This window comes from Nomascus leucogenys, chromosome 3 (genome assembly GCF_006542625.1).
Source record: "Nomascus leucogenys isolate Asia chromosome 3, Asia_NLE_v1, whole genome shotgun sequence".
Lineage (NCBI taxonomy): Eukaryota > Metazoa > Chordata > Mammalia > Primates > Hylobatidae > Nomascus > Nomascus leucogenys.
Genome location: NC_044383.1, coordinates 52,393,248 through 52,417,637, shown reverse-complemented (window position 1 = coordinate 52,417,637; position 24,390 = coordinate 52,393,248). Strand labels below are relative to the sequence as shown.

The window sequence follows — 24,390 nt, the reverse complement described above, 5'->3', positions numbered from 1 at the left end:
ATTTTATAGTTCCCTCAGTAAATCTCTATGTCTGGGTATACCTTATTGCTTTGTAGTTACCTGTTGGATTCACTACCAGACTGTGACCTCCTTCAGGTCTTGTGGCTTTCTCTTCTGCATCTTTCAAGGCATGGCATTGTAATCGAATGAGAGATAATGACCTGAAAATACATGAATGAATCACCTTTCTACCCATGAAGATAAAGACCTTTTTTCTACAGTCTCTACAATTTTTTTCACAGTTTTTGCTTTACTCAGTTTTTACGCTACTGCTTGTTAAATACTTAAGGTGTATTTATATACTTCATTTCTTATTTTAAGATAAGTATCAATGGCTAGTTTCACATGAAGAAATTTCAGCTGCATGAAGATAATCCTTCTATTCCTTTATTTTTCAGGATACGTTTCCTCCCAGTTGGAGGCTCAGGAACCTAAGAGTTCTGAAAGTACATTAACTTCGATGGAAGATTCTGGATGTGATTTGTCAAATGAGCAGAGAACTGAATCCTCAGACCTGTCCCAGCACTTTGTGGAAAGCTGTACCCCCACTCACTTTCCACCACTGCCTCTTGTGAAAAGACCTTGTGCTATCCTGCAAAATCCTTTGTCTTCTCACATGCAATTCTTGCAATATCTACTTGAATTAAAGAACTTGACAGAATCAGGTAATCTTAAAAGAGACTTAACCCACTTTGAAAAAGACTATTCCACAGTCTCTGATTCTGTTTTTCAATTGCTGGACGGCCTGATCACTTTTTACCGTAATCCCAAACTTCCTTTTTCAAGAATTTGGACAGAAGCTGTTGGTACTTTAGCTAGTCTGATCAGTGACTATAACTTATCTAGTCATATTCTTAAAAAGTGTTCCAAGAAGTTGGAAGAATTTGAGAAAACCCTACTACATGCTATTTTAGGAAACAATCATATAAATCAGGTGAGTAATCCCCTTTTTATTCCTAAAATGCTAGTAATTTTAGTGAACATCTCTTTGGGTAATGTCTGTTGTTGTCCTTTAGCCTTGTGGCTCAAGGAATTGCTTTGAATTACTTTCTCTGTTTTATTATCAGCACCCTTGGATTCTTTTCTTCTTATGTTTTCCCTTTTCTGTTTCTATTTCCTATTGTTCAAAAAGTCTCAAAACTTTTGAGAAAACCACTAACAAATAAGGTTTTCCAAACTTAAGTTCTGTGAGTGTTAAATTCCTCATGATGGATTATCTGTACTGTATTGAATTTACTCTTTTTCTGGCATTGCCTAGCAAATGCCTTGGGGTTGAAGAATATTTTTCTCTTCTTTCGGCCTTTCCCTTGTAAGTGGAAAATGCCCATGGACCCTCTGCAGATGTAGGTGAATTGAATAAATTGGCTAAGGAGCACATAATATAAAGCTTTATTGTGTTTTTTTTTTCCTTATTTGTTTATTTAACATGGCTTAGAAAGATTTACTCAGGGATTCTTTTTTAACAAGTGACATTGAGATGACCTGAAGTTGTTTTGTTGTTTGGCTCTTGAGACATGGTAGAGAATTTCTTTTTCATATTATTTCTGCCTTCTTTAATATCTGATCCTTTTTCTGGGAAATTCCAAATGGCTTCACATTTTAATCCTCTTTAATTGACTACCAAAAATATAATAGAAGAAACTAAAAGGTCTGTCTAACTTATTTACTATATTTCATTGTGGGAAAAACGTTATTGGGCCTTGTTTCTTTGGATACATCATTGTTAAATATTTGCCTCAGTGGTATGACCTAACATTTAGGGTTTTTTTTTTTTACAGTGGAGGCTTTATCTGAGTTTTCAAAATTTTGATAAAATTTGCACTGATAAACCAATTTGTTTCATGTACAGCTGTTCTTTCCTTCTCTATTAAGGTATGATTTGATCAATATTTTAAAAACTTTATGAGTAAGCTTTTGGCATTTGTGAAAGGTATTGAATTTTCTGTCTGGAAAATGGAAATCTTTTTCTTTCGGACATGGTCAATCGGGAATTAAATATCAGATTTGCCATAGTTGTATCTGAGATATAAAATCCATTTCTAAACCATGAAAATATCTTAAATACTTCATATTTTTTAAACTTCTTTTTACACTTTTGCTTTCTTTTTAAAAACTACTTTAAGCAGTCTTTATGTAACTTGGAACCTTGAAGATACTGGCATTTATATTCCATATCAGAGTTACTGAATGATGCAAATATTTTTCCAGTCTAGTCTTTGCCTTCATATATGTATTGGAGGTTGATATGGCTTAAATCTATACAACAGTAGCCTTGGCAATTGTATGGAAGGAGGATAATGTGTAGAATAAGCTACACATAAACTTGTGAATGAAAGTCCTCTTTTCTCTTTCCTCCACCTTCCTCAAGCAGATGGACAGAGTCTTGGAGGTGCAAGCTGTGCTGCCTGGGGTTTGTGGAGGGGTGACATAAGCACTTCCTTGGTTGCCTCAGCTAGTATCTCACTATGTTCCATGCACACCAAGTTCCCTGGCTCTGAGCCCAGCACAGCGCCAGGACTTGTGCAGAAATTGTAGTCCTTGTGGTCTAGGTTGCCCTTCGTGTTTATTTAGAACCCCAGAATAGTTTAGTCCATGGTGGCAGGGCTTGCCAAAACTCAGGTTCCAACTGCAGCAATTACCCCTGCAAGAAAGCCATTCATTCACTTGTTCTTCCACTGTTGACCAACTGTTCAGCAATGGCTGGCAAGATGGCAAGTGACATAGGAAATATATACTTTATCTATAGATCCACCTATACCATCACAAGTTTGAAATGAAAACTCTAGTTTTCATTTCTTGTAGAGTCTTCCTGGTTTTGGTATCAGGGTAATCCTGACCTCATAAAATGTGTTTGGAAGTGGCCATTTTTATTTTCAGGAAGAGTTTAAGAAAGATTGTTCTTAATTCCTCTTTGAATGTTTGGTAGGATTCACCTGTGTAGTCGTCAGATTATTTGTTGGGAGACTTTTTTTTTTTTTTTTTTAGACGGAGTCTCACTCTGTCACCAGGCTGGAGTCAGTGGCACAATCTCGGCTCACTGCAACCTCCACTTCCTGGGTTCAGGTGATTCTCCTGCCTCAGCCTCCCTAGTAACTGGGACTACAGGTGCATGCCACCATGCCCAGCTAATTTTTGTATTTTTAATAGAGATGGGGTTTCATCATGTTGGCCAGGGTGATCTTGATTTCTTGACCTCGTGATCTGCCTGCCTTGGCCTCCCAAAGTGCTGGGATTACAGGTGTGAGCCACCACACCCGGCCTGTTGGGAGACTTTTGATTGCTGATTCAATCCCCTTATTTGTTACTCATCTTTTCAGGCTTTCTGTTTCTTTCTGATTCAGTTTTGGTAAGTTGCATGTTTTTAGGAATTTATCCATTTCTTATAAGTCATCCAGATTGCTGGCATGTAATTGTTCATAATACTTCCCTTATGATCCATTTTATGTCTAAAGCATCCATTATAATATCTCCTTTTTGATTTCTGATTTTGTCTTCTTTTTCTTTTCTTACTCTAGCTAAAGGTTTGTCAATTATCTTTTCAAAATGCAAACTCTTTTTTTTAATTTTTAAACTCTTTCGTTGTTCACTATTTTTTTTTTTGCTCCAGTCTTTATTATTCTGTTTTTTCTGCTTATTTTGGACTTAGTTTATTCTTTATGGTGGACTTTAATACCTCAGTTACAATAATGGATGGAACATCCAGACAGAAAAATAATAAAGAAACAGCTGACTTGAACAACACTGTAGAGTAAATGGATTTAATTGACATATACAGAACTTTCCACTCAACAGCAGAAGAATACACATTCTTCTCAAGTGCACACAGAATGTTCTCCAGGACAAATCAAATTTTAGGTCACAAAACCTGTCTTAACCATTTTAGAAGTTCAAAAGCTTTCTAGATGTTTCTTTCTGACCACAATATAATGAAATTAGAATTCAACAACAATATGTAAAATGGTAAAATTTACAAGTACGTAGAAACTAAACAATACAATTTTGAACAAACTTTGTGTCAAAGGAGAAATCAAAGGGAAATTCAAAAGTATCTCAAGACAAACAAAACTGAAAACAGAATTTACCAAAACCTATGTGATGCAGCAAAAGTGTAGTAATAAGGTCATTTATAAGGATGAATGTCTACATCAAAAAATAAGAATCTTAAATGAACAAGTTTTCAATTATTTTTAGCACAGAGATCAATAGCTCGAATTAGAATTCTGAAGCTTTTACTCAATAGCTATGACCTTAGACAAGTTAACTAACCTCCAAGTTCTACATCTGTAAAATGTAGGTAATAAATGTGACCACTTCATAGGGCTAAATACTTAGCATAATATCTGACATCATATAAAAACATAATAAATGTTTCTTTTTGTTACTTTTCTCTTGAGGAAGTGATTATATCTTATTTTCTCCACTATGCCTAAGACAGTGTTGAGTTTGTTGTAGCAGCAATGTGAGGTATTTTTTTGAATTGAAAATAAGATAATGAGAAGAAGTGACAACTTATATTTCATATACCCTCATAAACTTAAATATCATCAGCTGATTTTCTTTTTTTTTAAATTTTACTATTATTATACTTTAAGTTTTTGGGTGCATGTGCACAACGTACAGGTTTGATACATATGTGTACGTGTGTCATGTTGGTGTGCTGCACCCATTAACTCGTCATTTAGCATTAGGTATATCTCCTAATGCTGTCCCTCTCCCCTCCCCCCACCCCACAACAGTCCCCGATGTGAACTAGTTCAACCATTGTGGAAGTCAGTGTGGTGATTCCTCAGGGATCTAGAACTAGAAATTCCATTTGACCCAATCATCCCATTACTGGGTATATACCCAAAGGATTATAAATCATGCTGCTATAAAGACACGTGCACACGTGTGTTTATTGTGGCACTATTCACAATAGCAAAGACTTGGAACCAAGCCAAATGTCCAAGAATGATAGACTGGATTAAGAAAATGTAGCACATATACACCATGGAATATTATGCAGCCATAAAAAATGATGAGTTCATGTCCTTTCTAGGGACATGGATGAAGCTGGAAACCATCATTCTCAGTAAACTATCGCAAGGACAAAAAACCAAACACTGCATGTTCTCACTCATAGGTGGGAATTGAACAATGAGAACTCATGGACACAGGAAGGGGACCATCAGCTGATTTTCTAAGCAGCAGTTCTTATTAACACCATGACATTCCTGAAACACCTCCATATATATTAGGAAGTTGTATATTATCTCTTTGTGTCACTATTTTCCACAGCTACAGCTTCCAGTTGACCAATGAGCTTAGTAGGGCATAGTGGATATTTTTCTTTCTGTTTTAATTATGGAAAGTCCTTTTAAATTTAACTATTGGATTGTCATGGTTTTAATTACTCTTTCCACTTGTCCCTTCCTATAAAGCTGTGCTATGTTGCATCTCTGATACAGCATTTTGAAGTTGGTGATTCCCTCTAACACTGTCATTTTTGCTTCAATCACAGTGATTTTTGCTTAGATCATTTCAGGCAGTTTATGGATAAATCTGAAGATGATGGATCATGAAATCAGATTTTTTTTTTTTTTTGAGACAGAGTCTCTTTCTGTTGCCCAGGCTGGAGTGCAGTGGTGCAATCTCGGCTCAGTGCAAGCTCTGCCTCCTGGGTTCACGCCATTCTGCTGGCTCAGCCTCCCAAGTAGCTGGGACCTGTTACGGGTGCCTGCCACCACGCCTGGCTAATTTTTTTGTATTTTTAGTAGAGACGGGGTTTCACCGTGTTAGCCAGGATGGTCTCGATCTCCTGACCTCGTGATCCACCCACCTCAGCCTCCCAAAGTGCTGGGATTACAGGTGTGAGCCACCATGCCAGGTCGAAATCAGTTTTGTTTTTTTCCTAGTATGTACCCCTTAGTTGTATCTTGAAACTTATTCATGCCATAATTTTATTGACCAGTAAAATATGTTGACTTTTTAATTTAATTCTATTCAGGTAGCAGTATTTGTTGTATGTTTCTCTGCTGCAAGTTAGGACATTGTTTTAGTAATAACACAGGCTTTTCTTCCTGTGCTTACTTTCCAACAGCCTTATCCTCTGTGTTTGAGATTTTTTATGGTCATGGCTATTAACCAGTTACTTAACCAGTCTGCTTTGAGAATATTCCTTGGGAAATATAAAGAAAGTCTAAGGTTAAGGGTCATTTCATCCTTGCGCATAGCTGTATTAAACAAACAAACAAACGGCTGGGTGCGGTGGCTTACACCTGTAATCCCACCACTTTGGGAGGGCGAGGCAGGTGGATCATGAGGTCAAGAGATAGAGACCATCCTGGCCAACATAGTGAAACCCCGTCTCTACTAAAAATACAAAAATTAGCTGGGTATGGTGGTGTGTGCCTGTAGTCCCAGCTACTTGGGAAGCTGAGGCAGGAGAATCGCTTGAACCTGGGAGGCAGAGGTGACAGGGAGCCGGGATCGCACCACTGCACTCCAGCCTGGTGACTGAGCGAGACTCCCTCAATAAATAAATAAATAAATAAATAAATAAATAAATAAGTTAGGCATGGTGGCTCACCCCTGTATTCCCAGTACTTTGGGAGGCCGCGACAGGCAGATCACTTGAGCCCAGGAGTTTGAGACCATCCTGGGCAACATGGTGAGTCCCTGTCTCTACAAAAAGTACAAAAAAAATTAGCCAGGCATGGTCTTGCACCCCTGTAGTCCTAGCTACTCACGAGTCTGACGTGGAAGGATTGCTTGAGCCTAGGAGGCAGAGATTGCAGGAGAACAGATCACATGAGAGCACTCTAGCCTGGGCCACAGAGCAAGAAACTGTCACACACACACATACACACACACACACACACACACACACAAAAGGAAAAATCTGGGTTAATGTTCCTGCAATTTTACTTTAATTAGATAAGCACTTACTGAAACAGTTGTATCATAAACCAAAATCTTAATACTTCTTTTGATCACTGCATCAGTATATAAATCAAACATTTTCTGAATTTTCAAAGCAGTGTTCAACTTTCATTGCTCATGCAGAGGAAGGAGGAAGAGACAGAACAGAACTTTCTTCAATTTACTTTCAAAGTATACTATACATTTAAATACCTCTTATTAAAATAATAGCAGTCTTCCTATTATGCTTTATAGTTTATAAAGTACTTTCACATGGAGCTTATTATCTGTTCAGACAACAACTCTGTGTCATGGTTGTTATTACTATCTTCAGTTTATAGATGAGAAAATTGAGTTCAGGCAGGTTAATGGACTCACTGGAAGTACTTAACCAGTAGTAGAAGACCTAGGTCTCATATTCAGGTATATGAAGCCAAATGTTTTCCTCTTGATATTATGTCATATTTCCGTCACTAATTTTTATAGTTTTCTAGATTTTTTTCCTAAGTGCAAAAGAAATAAACTGACTTTTGTTAATGGGTTAAAGAAAATATTCATTGGTAATGAAAGACCTTAGTGCCATTTCTCTAAATTTCAAAAAGACAATATTTACATTGGTTTGGTTAAATTGCTGAATTATATTATGTGTAAAAATGTATGTTTATAGGGCTGGGCATGGTGGCTCACGCCTGTAACCCCAGCACTTTGGGAGGCTGAGGCGGGTAGATCACCTGAGGTCAGGAGTTCGAGACCAGCCTGGCCAACATGGCAAAACCCCGTCTCTACTAAAAATACAAAAATTAGCCAGACGTGGTGGCATGCACCTGTAGTCCCAGCTGCTTAGGAGAATGAGGCAGAAGAATCGCTTGAACCTGGGAGGCAGAGGTTGCAGTGAGCTGAGATCGTGCCACTGCACTCCCGCCTGGGTGACAGAGCAAGACTCTGTAAAAAAAAAAAAAAAAAAAAAAAAAAAAAAATTACAGCAAAAGGAGAAAGAAAAGCCCCGTTCTGCGGTACAATATAGGATCACCTGTTTCTTGTTATTTTTTATTCGCTATAAACAACAGTCTTTTGGAAACTTTATAATTGCATATACAGCCTTGTCATCTTAGTTTCTAAGTTATATGGTTTTGCTTGTGTGTACATAAAAATAAAACTATCAAAGGAGGCAGAGCAAGATACCCGAATACAAGCCTCTAGCAATTGCTGTACCCCATTTGCCTCCACAGGAACACTAAATTCCACATAGGAAAGGACCTTCATAAGAACCAAAAATCAGGTGAGCTGTAATAGTACCTGATTTTAACATTAAGGAAAGAGGCATGGAAGAGGGCAAGAAAATCTGTCTTGAATTGCCTACACCACCCCTTCCCTATTCCCTGGCAGTGGCCATATGGCACAGAAAGATGATCTGTGTGTTTGGGGTAGAGAGAATGTACTGATTGTGGGACTTTGCTTTGCAGCTTAGTGCTGTCCTGTCAGTGGGAAGCAACAGGGGGCAGAACTCAGCTTGTGCCCCTAGAGGGAACATTTATACTAGGCCTGTCCAGAGGCAAATCATCCATCCTAGCAATTGGAACCTGAGTTTTGGCAAGTCCTGCCACCATGGGCTAAAGTGTTCTGGGGTTCTAAATAAACATGAAAGGCAACCTAGACCACAAGGACTGCAATTCCTGCACAAGTCCTGGTGCTGTGTTGGGCTTGGAGCCAGGGAACTTGGACTGCATGGAACCTAGTGAGATACCAGCTGAGACAACCAAGGAAGTGCTTGTGTCACCCCTCCACCAACCCCAGGCAGTACAGATTGTACCTCCAAGACCCCTTTCATCTGCTTGAGGAAGGTGGAGGGGAAGAGGACTTTGTTTTGCAACTTGGATTCCAGCCCATCCACAGTAGAATAAGGCAACAGGCAGACTCCTAAGTCCCCCATCCCAGACCCTAGGTCCTGGATGACATTTCTAAACACACCATGGGCCAGAAGGGAACCCATTGCCTTGAAGGGAAGGGCCCAGTCCTGACAGAATTTATCATGTGCTGAATAAACAGCCCTTGGGCCCTGAATAATTAGCATTGGTAGCCAGGCAGTATTTACCACAGGCCTTGGGTGCGACCCAGAGCCATGTTGGCTTCAGGTGTAACCCAGCACATTCCCAGCTGTGGTAACTTTGGGGAGAGACTACTTCTGCTTGAGAAAAGAAGACAGAGAGTAAAGGGGTCTTTATCTTGCAGCCTGGGTACCAGCTTGGCTGCAGTGGGGTAGAGCACCAGGAGAACACCTGGGATAAACAAAATCAACAAACCTTTAGCTAGACTAAGAATAAAGAGAGAAGACCCAAGTAAATATAATCAAAGACAAAAAAGGAGAGACATTACAACCAATACCTCAGAAATTCAAAGTTAGCAGCTACTGTGAACAACTATATGCCAATAAATTGGAAAACCTAGAAGAATTATATAAATTCCTAACATATACAACCTACCAAGATTGAACCATGAAGAAATTTAAAGCCTGAATAGGCCAATAACAAGCAATGAGATTGGAGCCCTAATACAAAGTTTACAATGAGAAACATTGCTCAAACAAATCATAGATGAAACAAACAAATGGAAAACATCCCATGCTCATGGACAGGAAAAAATATTTAAATTTCTATACTGCCCAAAGCAGTTTATACATTTAATGCTATTCCTGTCAAAATACCAATCACATTCTTCACAAAAAAAATTTTAAAAATTACACAGAACCAAAAAAGAGCCCAAATACCCAAGGCAATTTTAAGCAAAAAGAACAAAGCTGGAGGCATCGCATTACCTGTGAACCACACTGCAGGGCTACAGTAAACAAAACAGCAAGGTGCTGGTATACAAACAGACACATAAACCAATGGAATAGAATAAAAAGCCTAGAAATAATGCTCCACACCTCCAGCCATCGGATGTTTGACAAAGTAGACAAAAACGAGCAGTGGGGAGAGGACTCCCTCCTTATTAAATCAACTCAAGATGGACCAAAAACTTAAATGTAAGACAAACAAACAAAATAACTACTAAAACCCTGGGAGATAACCTAGGAAATACCATTCTGGACAGTACCTGGTGAAAATTTCACGCTGAAGACACCAAAAGCAATTGCAACAAAAGAAAAAATTGACGTATGGGATCAAATTAAACTTTAGAGCTTTTGCACAGCAAAATAAACTATCAACAGAGTAAATAGGCACCCTACAGGAAGGGAGAAAATATTTTCAAACTGTGCTCCGTCTAAGTCCTAATATCCAGAGCCTATAAGGAATTTAAACAAATTTACAAACAAAAAACAACACTATTACGAGTTAGAGAAGGACATGAATAGACACTTTTCAAAAGAAGACATACATGTGGCTAACAAGCGTATGAAAAAGATGCTCAGCATTACTAATCATTAGAGAAATGCAAATCAAAAGCACAATGAGTTACCATCTCAACCAGTCTGAATGGCTGTTATTAAAAAATCAGAAAAAAACAGATGCTGGCGAGGTTGTGGAGAAAAGGAAACACTTATACACTGTTGGTGGGAGTGTAAATTAATTCAGCCATTGTGGAAAGTATTGTGGTGATTTTCTAAAGAACTAAAAAGGAATTACTGTTTTACCTGGAAATTTCATTATTGGGTATATACCCAAAGAAATATGAATTATTTTACTGTAAAGACAGATGCATGCATATGTTCATTGTAGCACTATTCACAGTAGCAAAGACATGTAATCAACCTAACTGACCATTAACTGTAAACTGGATAAGGAAAATATGGTACATATACACTGTGGAATACTATGCAGTCATAAAAAGAATGAGATCATGTTCATTGCAGCAGCATGGATGGAACTGGAGACCATTATCCTTGGGAAACTAACAAAGCAACAGAAACAAAATATTACATGTTCTCACTTATAAATGGGAGCTAAATAACAAGCACACATGAATACAAGAAGGGTAACAATAGACACTGGATCCTACTGTATGGTGGTTGGTAGGAGGAGGGAGAGGACTAGAAAAAATACCTATTGAGCACTGTGCTTAGAACCTGGGTGATAAAATAATCTGTACACCAAACCTCCATGACATGAGTTTACTTATATAACAAACCTGCACCTGTACCCCTAAACCTAAAATAAAAGTTAAGAGAAAAGTATACACCTGAAATTCTAATTATAGAAATTTACATTATTATTTAATACATCATTCTTTTTGTGACTATCATAAAATAACATTAAAGTGAAATAAAAAGATAATTAATGGTGAAATTAAAAAGTCTCCCTGTAAAGAAAATCCCGGAATCAGTGACTTCACTTCTGAATTTTATCAGACATTAAATTTTGAACTAATGCCAATCCTGCTCAAACTCTTCTGAAAAAATAGAGGAGAAGAAGATACTTCCAAACTCATTCTAAACGGCAAATATTACCCTGAAAGCAAAACCAGACAAAGACACATCAAAAAAAAGAAAACTACAGGGCAGTATCCCTCATGAACATTGTTACAAAATCCTCAACAAAAATCTAGCAAACCAAATTCCACAACACATTAAAAAGGTCATTCATCATGACCAAGTGTGATTTAACCCAGGATGCAAGGATGGTTCAGCGAACACTAATCAATCAATGTGATACATCATGTTATCAGAATGAATGACAAAAAACATGATTATTTCAATTGATGTGGAAAAAGCGTATGATAAACTTCAATATCCCTCCAGGATTAAAACTGTCAAAAAACTGGATATATTAATAGAAGGAACATACCTTAACAGAATAAAAGCCATATTTGACAGAGCCACAGCCAGTATCATACTGAATGGGAAAAAAACTGAAAGCCTTTCCTCTAAGATCTGGAAGGCAACAAGGATATGCACTTTCAATATAGTACTGGAAATTCTAGCTAGAACAATCAGACAGGAGAAATGAAGTGCATTCAGATTGGGAAGGAATATTTCAAATTATTTTTGTTTGTAGATGATATGATCATTTATTTGCAAATATATAAAGACTCCACAAGAAAACTGTAAGAACTGAAAACAAATTTAGTAAATTTGCAGGATTCAAGATCAACAAAGAGAAATCACTAGCATTTCTATATGCCAACAGTGAAAAATGTTAAAAAGAAATCAAGAAAGTAATGCCATTTACAATAGCTACAAATATAATAAAAGACCTATGAATAAACTTAACTAAAGAAGAGAAAGGTGTCTTCAATGAAAACTGTAAAACACTGATGAAAGAAATAGGAGAGGAAACACACACACAAAAAACAAAATATATTTCATGTTCATGGATTGGAATAATCAATATTGCTAAAATGTTCATACTACCCCAAGCAATCTATAGATTCATTGTAATCGCTATCAAAATACCAATGGCATTTTTTCACCAGAATAGAAAAAATAGTCCTAAAATTTATATAGAACCACAAAAATCCCAGAATAGCCAAAGGTATCTGGGGCAATAAAACAAAGATGGAGGAATCACATTACCACTATACTGGAGAGCTGTAGTCATCAACATAGTGTTGTACTGACATAGAAACAGACATACAAATCAATGGAACAAAATAGAGAACCCAGAAATAAATCTACCCATCTACAGTGAACTCGTTTTTGACAAAGGTGCCAAGAACATACGCTGGAGAAAGAACAGTCTCTTCCATGAATGGTACTGAGAAAGCTGGATATCTCTATGTAAAGGAGTGATACTAGACCCCTATCTGTCAACATATACAAAAATCAAATCAAAGTGGATTAAAAATTAAATTTAAGATCTCAAACTATGAAGCAACATTGAGGAAACTTTCCAGCACATTGGTCTGAGCAAAGGTTTCTTGAGTAATACCTCACAAGCAAAGGCAATCAAAGCAAAAATGGACAGATTGGATTATATCAAGTTAAAAAGCTTTTGCCTAGCAAAGAAAACAGTTAACAAAGTGAGGGGATCACCTACAGAATGGGAGGAAATATCTGTAAACTACTCATCTGACAAGGGACTAATAACTAGACTATATCAGCAGCTCAAACAACTCTATAGGAAAAACATCTAATAATCTGATTTTTGAATGGGCAAATATCTGAATGGACATTTCTCCAAAGAAATACAAATGGCAAACAGGTATATGAAAAAGTCCTCAATGTCATTGATCATCAGGAAAATGCAAATTAAAATGATAATGAGATGTAATCTTACCCCAATTAAAATGACTTTTATTAAAAGGACAGATAATAACAACTGCTGGTGAGGATGTGGAGAAAAAAAGACCCTTGTACATACACTGTTGGTGTAAATGTAAATTAGTACAACCACTATGGAGAACAGTTTGAAGGTTTCTCAGAAGAATAAAAGTAGAACTTCAAATGATCCAGGAACCCCACTGCTAGATATATACCCAGAAGAAAGGAAATCAGTACATCAAAGAGATATCTGCACTCTCATGTATACTGCAGCATTCACAATAGCTAAAACTGGGGAGCCATCTAAGTGTCCATTACCAGATGAATGGATAAATACAATGTGGTACATACACAGAATGAAGTAGTAGTCAGCCGTAAAAAAGAGAATGAGATCCTGTCATTTGCAACAACATTGATGGAACTGGAGGCCATTATTTTAAATGAAATTAGCGAGGCCCAGAAAGACAAACTTCACATGTTCTAACTTATTTGTGGCATTTAAAAATTAAAACAGTTGAATCTATGGAGATAAGAGTAAAATGATGTTTACCAAAGGCTGGTAAGCGAGGACCTAATTAGATTGTTGGGACATAGAAGGCCTAATGCAGGAAGTAGCTTTTAAACAGGATGAGAGGAAGTTAAGTAGGTAGAGTTGGAGTAAGAATTTTTGTGGTCTAACATGTCATTCTAAGACAGTTATCATAGCATATATGCCTGAACCAGGATGTTATTTGAATATTTGAAAGGAAGCAGTGTTTTCAGGTTGGGAAAGAGAAGGGTAGAGAGCTGCAGCTCTCTACTCTCTACTCATAGTGAGTTTAGAAAAATATAGACTGGAAAGGATTGGTATGTTGCCTACTGTATTAGTTTTCTATGGCTGCTGTAACAAATTACCACAAACTAGTGCCTTAAAACAACATAAATATATTCTCTCACAGTTCTGAGGCAAGGATTCTTAAATAATAGTGTATACAGGGCCACATATCTTCCTGTAGCATGAAAGGAGAATCTTTCCTTGCCTCTTAACATCTTTTAGGGTCAGCCAGCATTTCATGACTTGTGGCTGCATCTCTGTCTGCTCCATCTTCACATAATCTCCACCATTTGTCTGATATCTCTCTGCCTCTCTCTTACAAGAATATCTGCAATGGCATTTAGGGACCTCCTGGACAATTCAGGAATACCTCTTCATTTCAGATTTTAATTTAATCACCTCTGCAAAGACACTTTTTCTTTCTTCTATCATTCTATAGGATTTGGGGGAACAGGTGGTGTTTGGTTACATGAATAAGTTCTTTAGTGGTCATTTCTGAGATTTTGGTTTACCCATTACTCAAACAGTGTACACTGTACCCAGTGTGTGGTCTTTTATCTCTCATTCCCCTCCCACCCTTTCCCCAGAGTCCCCAAAGTCCATTGTATCATTCTTAGGCCTTTGTGTCTTCATAGCATAACTCCCACTTATGAGTGAGAACATACAATGTTTGGTTTTCCATTCCTGAGTTACTTGACTTAGAATAATGGTCTCCAATACCATCCAGGTTGATGTGAATGCCATTATTTCATTCCTTTTAATGGCTGTATGGTATTTCATGGTACATTTATATACCACAATTTCTTTATTTATTTGTTGATTGATGGGCATTTGGGCCAGTTTCATATGTTTGCAGTTGCAAGTTGTGCTGCTATAAACATGCATGTGTAAGTATTTTTTGTGTGTGTGACTTTTATTGTGACTTCTTTTCCTCTGGGTAGTTACCCAGTAGTAGGATTGCTGGATCAAATGGTAGTTCTACTTTTAGTTCTTTAAAGAATCTCCAAACTGATTTCCATAGCAATTGTACTAGTTTCCGTTCCTACCAGAAGTGTAAAACTGTTCTCTTTTAACTGCATCCATGCCAACATCTGTTATTTTTCTATTTTTTGGCCATTCTTGCAGGAGCAAGGTGGTGTTGCGTTGTGGTTTTGATTTGCAGTTCCCTGATCATTAGTGATGTTGAGCATTTTTTCATGTTTGTTGACCATTTGTATATCTTCTTTTGAGAATTGTCTGTTCATGTCTTTAGCCCACTTTTTGATGGGATTGTTTTTTTCTTGCCGATTTGTTTGAGTTCATTGTAGATTCTGGCTATTAGTCCTTTGTTGGATGTATAGATTGCAAGGATTTTCTCCCACTCTCTGGGTTGTCTGTTTACTCTGCTGATTGTTTTTTTTTTTTTTTTTTTTTTTTTTTTTTTTTTTTTTTTTTTTTTTTGCTGTGCAGAAGCAAAGACTCTTTTTCTAAATAAAGTGGTAACAGTCACAGATTCTAGGGACTTTATGTGGATATCTTTTGGAGTCCTTTTTTATGCTTACTATACCTAATCAGTATTAATTTTGACTCTTACCCTTTGATTTTAATAAAATATCTATGCCTTCTTCCAAATAGGCCATGCCACTATCCACAGAGCTCCTTGGTCTAAGGATAATTCTAATTTAATCTCCTTTGCCAGGTATAGAAACTTGGTGCATTTCAGTCCAGTGAGGCCCCAGAAGTGGCTTCCTTCAGGCTTCTGGGAACTTTTCTCCTCATTCTCTGGAAGATTATGAGAGGCAAATTTTATTTCTTTCTCTGGCTACTCTCTTGTGAAGGATGTAAAACTGGAACTCTTACAGTTATCTTGCTGCCATCTGAAAGGATAAGCAGCCACATAAAGAAGGATAAAACCTAGAGAATCAAAGTAAATCCAAGCCAGAGCCATGTTAAGTCAACCCTGAAGCCTCTGCAGTTTCTGGATTTCCAATGATATGAGTCAGGGCATTTTGGTACCATTTAAGGTAGTTGGGATTGGGTTTTCTGCAGCTTGCCAACACAAAACATCTTAACTAGCTAGGTCATGGCAAGGAGTTTGGGTTTTATTTGATATTTGATGGCAAGTCATTGATTGTTTTAGATTTTAAAACCTTACTTTAAATAGCATTAGGATAATTGATTAGCAAGATAAGAGGTAGCAAGAGAAACATTATGCTATATAGTAGTCCAGGTGAGAGTGGATAGTGGCTTTTTGGTGCTGTAAGTAGAAATGGAGATATGTATGCACCTAAAATATATACTGGGGGTAAAGTATACACTGGAAGCTTTTGCATTAAAGTTGGTAGATTGAGGACACAAATCTAAACTGGCCCCTATCGTGATGAAAATGATAGTAAAGAACTTTTTTAAAAAGGCACAAACATATGGAGATCATGAGACTGTGCAACAGCAAAAAAATATTACAAGTTAGAAAGGAAATAGACAATTGATAAATCCCTTAGCAGACCCAAGAAAACAGAACCATCAAGGAGAATTTGAGAAAGCTGTTAACTAACTTAACACAGTAGAATCTGCAAAAGACCCATAAATTAGCTCTACTAGTTACCTCCGGAAGAGAGAATGGAAGCCAGGTGCTAGAATATAAAATAAGGAAGATTGGTCAGAAATGTGCTTTGGAAGCACTTAGAATCCTGGAGCCCCTCTTCTGCCTCAGGAAAGGGGAATTGTCCTCCTACAATCAGTAAAAGACTGGATATTTTTTCATTTGAAATAAAAAGTAGAATAAAATTGACCATCCCAAGAGGAAAGATACGAATGTATTGCTATCAAAGTTCCCCAAAGGAAAAAGAGCAGCCAAATCATCCTGCACTAAAGCTTACAGTGCACAAACCTCACCCACGAACCAAGAGCTTCTAGTTAGCTTTCAGTCCTTGCTTTAAGTATACCCATATAATCAGGATTAGCAGATACCTGAGGAAATAATCTAATGACAAAACTTAGATCCTGAAGACAACTTGGGGGAACCAAAGAGCAGGCAGAAATGCAAAACTTACATTTAAAATGCATATATTCTCAGAAGGGTAAAAACATGTTTTACAACCAGGAAAAAAATAAAATGGTGTTTTAAAATTTTCAGGGTATTAAAAAAACCTTTAAATTTAAAAAATATGGTTATGAAAACGCAAAAATTAATAACAGTTTGGAAGGTTTGGTACATAAAAATTATGCCGATGAATAAAACAAGGTAATTACTAACAATAGGAAAAATGTACCAAAATGACAAAGATACATAGTATTTTACATGGCTTGGCTGTGTGTAGTTTAAACATTGTGTAATAATATAGCAAAATTATTGAAGAAAAGTGTGTGTATATGTGAGACAGCAGGCAAGAAAGTGCGGGGCGGGGGGTGGTGGGGTGGGAAGGAAGGGAAGGAAGGAGAGAGGGAGAAAAGGGAGATTAGTAAAGGGCAAAGAAAGTCAAATTATAGGCCTCTATAGTAGAAAATCAGTATTTTTTATGTTATTGAGAATAATACAGGTAAATACAAAAACAGCTAGAAGAGTTTCAAATAGAAGTGATGGTGGAAAGTAGTAGGGTGTTACTTGCTATGGAATAAATGTTATAAAACTATCCTATGGCATATTCTGAACAACTTTAATACGAGTGAAAATCCAGGCTAGGTGTGGTGGCTCATGCCTGTAATTCCAGCACTCTGGGAGGCCGAGGCAGGTGAATTGCCTGAGCCCAGGAGTTGAAGACCAGTCTGGACAACATGGAGAAGCCCTGTCTCTACTAAAAATACAAAAAAATAGCTGGGCGGTGTGATAAGCGCCTGTAGTCTCAGCTACCTAGGAGGCTGAGATGGGAGAATCCTTGACCCAGGAGGTCAAGGCTACTGCAAGCCATGATTGCAACACTGCACTCCAGCCTGAGTGACAGAGTAAGACCCTGTCTCAAACAAATAAAATTAAATAAATAAATAAATAAACAAATACCAAAATCCAGTAAGTATTAGAGGGAGAATGTAAGGATTTGATATGGAGAAATAGACATCAACAGTATTCCTAGTTTCTGATCATTAACAACTGGGTGCATAGAGGTGCTATTTAGAGATATAAGAAGGCCTGGAAGGAGAACAGTCTTGGGAAAGAGAGGGGAGCCCAAGTTCCCTTTCAGACATAGTGAGTTTAATGATAATTGTAAGATGACTGTAAGACAGATTTGCAAAGCAAAGCAAATCAGTGGCCTTATCAATCTGGAGCTTAAAGGAAAGTACTGGCCTGGAAATAAATTTAGTCTTTGTCAGAATATAGAGGTTTTTTAAGGCTATGGGAAAACAAATCAGGATTAGAAAGAGGAGGACCTAGTACTGAGCCTAGAGGAGTGCCAACATTTAGTGGTCATGTAGAGATGAAGAAGCCTGCAAAGAAGTTAAAGAATTGGAGGATTAAAGCAATAGGAGAAAAATTAGGGAAGTATTGTCATGGAAATCAATAGAAGAGAGTATTTCACAAAGAAGAGTATAGTCAGCTTTGCTGCATGCTACTCAGAGGCTTAATAAGGTAAGAACTGAAAGGTGTTCCAAGTCATAAGCTTTTCATATGATTAATCTGTAACTGTGATAACCAGATAATTTAGTACCCTTGTCACAAATTTGCTGAGGATATTCTAAAATCTTAATGTGCTGGCAGTCTTATTATTACTTGCATATAAACAGCTTAATTTTCTGAGCTAATGCTGGGGAAGAATAGTATAAATAATCCAAAATAATAATTCAAAATTACATATGTATAAAAGTTATCATATTTGCATATGATTTTTGCTGAGCTCAAGACACATGTGCCTTTTAATTGCTGTTTCTGTTACTAGTGACTGTGAATATGTTATGCCATTTTACCATAGCTGTTTTTTTGTTGCTAATAATTTGCCCCTTTCAGCCAGGTTTTCATCTCCCAGTTATCTCTGTCAAAATACAAAATTCCCCCTTACTTCTATGCTTTAGTTTGGAAACTCTTAGAAACAGACAGCAGAGGAACATGGCATGCAGATGGCTGTGGTTGTTCATGTTCATTTCGAGAATTAACACTTTAAAACAAGCACTATTTTTCCTGATGAGAAAATATCTGTGACTCTCTTAACATAACGTGATAGGCATTTGAAATTATTGGGAATGTCTGAAAGTCAGAATTTTAGTCAGTAGTTAACTAAAATGGATGGGTATTGGAAAATAACAAGTATTCTAAAGAGTTTGCAAAGAATGGAGACTTCTTCAGGTCACCTTAAGAAAAAGCAGAGTGTTTCAAGGATCACTGCAGACAGGCTTGCAGGCTGACTACATGCAGTATTGGAATCCAGTCTGAGTGGTGGGAAACATTATAAAGTTATAGGAAATAGAAACAAACCTTCTTGGAAGGCTGGGAGGTTTGCGTAGCTTCAGTAAAAGATTTGGCTGAAGGCGGCCTAATCCTCTTACCTTGAGTTAATAGCTTAGAGTAGGTACAAAGGAATATAAGGGAGTTTATCTAAAGAGCTTGTTTACTCATGTGATCCTAAGACTGACCTTCTGCAGGCAGAACTGATCTCTCTGGGGGAGGGTGACCAGATTAATTACCCACAGGTGTGTTGACTCAAAGCCTTTGTCACTAAATCTATGCTGAATAAATGTCTGCAGGGCCAGCTAGTCAGGGCACAGCTGCCACAACTGTTTCTGTGAGCGGCCCAGCCCCGTAGCAGCTCTTTCACTGAATATCGGAGTCTGAGTACGTTATTCATCCATCATGCAGCCTGGGTCTGCAGGTCAGACCCTGGCAATGCAGCTGTGGGCACAGGCTTCTTTCTTTGACCCTCTCATGGTTTCTCTTTTCAAATTATTTATGTGCTAATCTATTAATTAATCTACTGTGTATCTCTTCTCTATATCATGACCTTTTGGTTCCCCCATATTTGAAACTAAACTAAGGACTTAGCACAGTCCTTAACATATTATACTCCAATTGAATTAAGTAATTCTAATATTATCTTATTGAATTGAATAGTTGAATTGATGAGTATCTAATGTCTCTTCTGTTAAAAGTGTATGTCAGGATCATCATGCCAAAATCATCAAGTATGCTCCAATAAGCTATATATATGAATATTAATATTTATATATAGAATTTACTCTTTTTAGAAAAAGATGGGGAAGTGCAGTGGTGTGATCATAGCTCATTGCAGCCTTGAACTCCAGGGCTCAAGTGATCCTCTGACCTCAGCCTCTCCAGTAGCCGAGACTGCATGCACACAGAACCATGCTCAGCTAATTTTTAAAACATTTTTTTGTTTTTCTGTAGAGACAGGGTCTTGCTTTGCTGCCCAGACTGTTCTTGAACTCCTGGCTTCAAGTAATCCTCCTTTCTTAGCCTCCCAATGTGCTGAAATCATAGGTTTAAGCTACCATATCTTGCCAGATTTACTTTTAAAATAAAGTATGATAAAATTAATCTGACACTACTATATTTACTGATACTGTTTCACATGATAATTAGGGATTGCTTTTGTATAGCTAAATGGACATCTCTTTTTCTTTTATTTTTCTAATGCTTATGACCTGTCTATATCAGTGCAGTTAGATTTCCCAGAAATTGTGCATTATTTTCCTTTGCAGCATGTTAATATACATTAAAAACTTGCTATTCAAAATGTGGTCCATAAACGAGCCATGTTGGTATTACCTGGCAGTTTATTAGAAATGCAGAATCTCAAGCCCCATCCCAGATCTATGGAATTCAATTCTCATTTTTAATAATATCCCCAGGTAATTCACATAAACATTAAATTTTCAAAATATTTTGATTCTAATTTCTCACTCATTATGGTCTACATTATTACGTTCTTTCTATGTGTTTTGCAATTATTTTATTTTTTTTATTATTATTATACTTTAAGTTTTAGGGTACATGTACACAATGTGCAGGATTGTTACATATGTATCCATGTGCCATGTTGGTGTGCTGCACCCATTAACTCGTCATTTAGCATTAGGTATATCTCCTAATGCTGTCCCTCCCCCCTCCCCCTACCCCACAACAGTCACCGGAGTGTGATGTTCCCCTTCCTGTGTCCGTGTGTTCTCATTGTTCAATTCCACCTATGAGTGAGAACATGCGGTGTTTGGTTTTTTGTCCTTGTGATAGTTTACTGAGAATGATGGTTTCCAGTTTCATCCATGTCCCTACAAAGGACATGAAATCATCATTTTTTATGGCTGCATAGTATTCCATGGTGTATATGTGCCACATTTTCTTAATCCAGTCTATCATTGTTGGACATTTGGGTTGGTTCCAAGTCTTTGCTATTGTGAATAGTGCCGCAATAAACATACATGTGCATGTGTCTTTATAGCAGCATGATTTATAGTCCTTTGGGTATATACCCAGTAATGGGTCAAATACCCAATGGGTCAAATGGTATTTCTAGTTCTAGATCCCTGAGGAATCGCCACACTGACTTCCACAATGGTTGAACTAGTTTACAGTCCCACCAACAGTGTAAAAGTGTTCCTATTTCTCCTATCCTCTCCAGCACCTGTTGTTTCCTGAGTTTTTAATGATGGCCATTCTAACTGGTGTGAGATGGTATCTCATTGTGGTTTTGATTTGCATTTCTCTGATGGCCAGTGATGACGAGCATTTTTTCATGTGTTTTTTGGCTGCATAAATGTCTTCTTTTGAGAAGTGTCTGTTCATGTCCTTCACCCACTTTTTGATGGGGTTGTTTGTTTTTTTCTTGTAAATTTGTTTGAGTTCATTGTAGATTCTGGATATTAGCCCTTTGTCAGATGAGTAGGTTGCAAAAATTTTCTCCCATTCTGTAGGTTGCCTGTTCACTGATGGTAGTTTCTTTTGCTGTGCAGAAGCTCTTTAGTTTAATGAGATCCCATTTGTCAATTTTGGCTTTTGTTGCCATTGCTTTTGGTGTTTTAGCCACGAAGTCCTTGCCCATGCCTATGTCCTGAATGGTATTGCCTAGGTTTTCTTCTAGGGTTTTTGTGGTTTTAGGTCTAACATGTAAGTCTTTAATCCATCTTGAATTAATTTTTATATAAGGTGTAAGGAAGGGATCCAGTTTCAGCTTTCTACATATGGCTAGCCAGTTTTCCCAGCACCATTTATTAAAAATCCTTTTCCCATTGCTTGTTTTAGTAACGTTTGTCAAAGATCAGATAGTTGTAGATACGTGGCATTATTTCTGAGGGCTCTGTTCTGTTCCATTGATCTATGTCTCTGTTGTGGTACCAGTACCATGCTGTTTTGGTTACTGTAGCCTTGTAGTATAGTTTGAAGTCAGGTAGCGTGATGCCTCTAGCTTTGTTCTTTTGGCTTAGGATTGACTTGGCGATGCGGGCTCTTTTTTGGTTCCATATGAACTTTAAAGTAGTTTTTTCCAATTCTGTGAAGACAGTCATTGGTAGCTTGATGGGGATGGCATTGAATCTATAAATTACCTTGGGCAGTATGGCCATTTTCACGATATTGATTCTTCCTACCCATGAGCATAGAATATTCTTCCATTTGTTTGTATCCTCTTTTATTTCATTGAGCAGTGGTTTGTAGTTCTCCGTGAAGAGGTCCTTCACATCCCTTGTAAGTTGGATTCCTAGGTATTTTATGCAATTATTTCATTTAATTTTTGTAACAATCCAGGAAAGGTATTTTATTATCTCTGTTTTACAGATGATGAAACTGAGGCATAAAGAGGCCCAGGCAGGCCTACTTAAGAGCTCTATTCTTAAACAGGACAGTTGCTGCCTTGTCAAAGCTATGGTTTCCTTACTTTCAGCTCCTGATAGCCCAAGGCCCTGTATTCTGCTGTTGTCTTTCCTCTAAGCTCAGAGAACTCTTCCTTTTAGTCTATAAATACATCTTTGATGAGAACCATCTTTGCAATCGTTACCCACTGGTTTCAGGACCAAATGCATGGATTGTGTGCTTTTTTTTTTAACCCTCTGCACTCTCAAGAGAAATCATGGTGACATTTTTGTCTGGGAAATAGAAGAATTGACCTTTTCCTGTATATTCTGCTCTGAGAAGTCACAGGTCACTGGGACTCAGAATGGAGAGAGGGGAATGTTGTGGAATGTTGTGAATGCAGCTTGAATTCTGGCATTTAGAATTTCTGTAGGAAATAAAAGTTAAACTGTTAGTTAGGATTAAGGGAGGGATGAGAGAAGGGGAGAACTTGAGTCCATTTTGACTATGTACCCTAAAACAATGAAAGTAGGTGAACCTTCATTATCAGCCTATAAGACATTATGTGATTTTATACATAAGGAAAAGGACTTCTGTCTCTAAAACATATCTTCTTCATGTACTCACAGCTTTTAAAGTGACTTTATTGAGTTATTGTTATATAAAAAATTACACATACTTAAGATACAGCATTCAATACATTTTCATTTACTCAGTTTTGTCTGAAATTCTTTTCCATTTTACACCACAAAATACAAAAATGAAAGGATTTTGGAGACTTTATTCCAGTATGGTTGAGATATTGGCCAGATGACATTGAGCCTTTTTATTTTTTCATAAGGGAAAAGATCTGAAAGAGGGAAGTCACACGTTGCTTTTAAGGGGAAAGAGGATGCAACTTAGAAAGCAATGAGAAGATTGGGGCCACTTCTCTAATTTCACAGTTTAATCTGTTTATTGTTATCTATAGGTTCTTATATGTAGCTTTGATTGAGCTGGAAACATAGCCATTGCTGATACCTGTTTTGCACATAAGAGTAAGATTTTAAATATAAGTTTTGAATGAATAACTTAATAGATATATGTAAAATTATTCATTATTTTCAATCAAAGACCTACCAACTTCAAATCTAGAGTAGCCTATGACTGAGTAAATATAGCACTATAGTAATTGGCGACCATTTAAATTAACTTTATTTCTCCTTAGAGCTTTTGCCTGAAAATATGAAGGGGTTATTATATTTTTTTGAAAATCTATTGGTTTTTTCCACTGTTTATGTTTGTGGTCAATTGCAGCTTTCTTTAACCTTCTGCATGCTCAAGGGAAATCATGGTGACATTTTCATCTGGGAAACAGAAGAATTGACTTTTTCCTACATTTTGCAGTGATCACTATTTGAAAGATGGAGCCTTTCTGCCTTTCTATTTTCTGGCAATCACAAATCCAATGACTAGGTTTATCTAAGAGAAAACAAGTCAATTGGATGAATCCTGGGATGCAAGTGAGCATATATATAGCAATATCTGCTTACCCTGTGATAGGCATATACCTCAGGATACAGAAAAGACAAATGGCAAAATAACTTAAAAATATACCTTCCTTCATGATAAAAAGCTTGTTTTACTTTACAGATGTGTACAATTTTATTTCCATGGATCTTAATAAAAACCATGAAAAATCAGATGCAGCTGACAGCTCTACATGACTGTAATAACTTCAGATGCTAGAAACTATAGAAAATATAACAGAAGTATGTATTTTTTTTCTTGGCT

The 24,390-nt window shown here is 37.1% G+C and overlaps 1 protein-coding gene across 2 annotated transcripts in view; it reads left to right on the top strand.

Moving 5' to 3' along the window:
• The window catches only part of MEI4 (meiotic double-stranded break formation protein 4), a 239,635-nt gene that overhangs the window by 80,507 nt on the left and 134,738 nt on the right, over positions 1-24,390 (top strand). For both annotated transcript variants that reach the window (XM_030802673.1, XM_012502834.2), the window contains exon 3: positions 399-934. In XM_030802673.1, the coding sequence (XP_030658533.1) occupies positions 399-934 (536 nt within the window). The remainder of the gene's footprint in view (positions 1-398; positions 935-24,390) is intronic.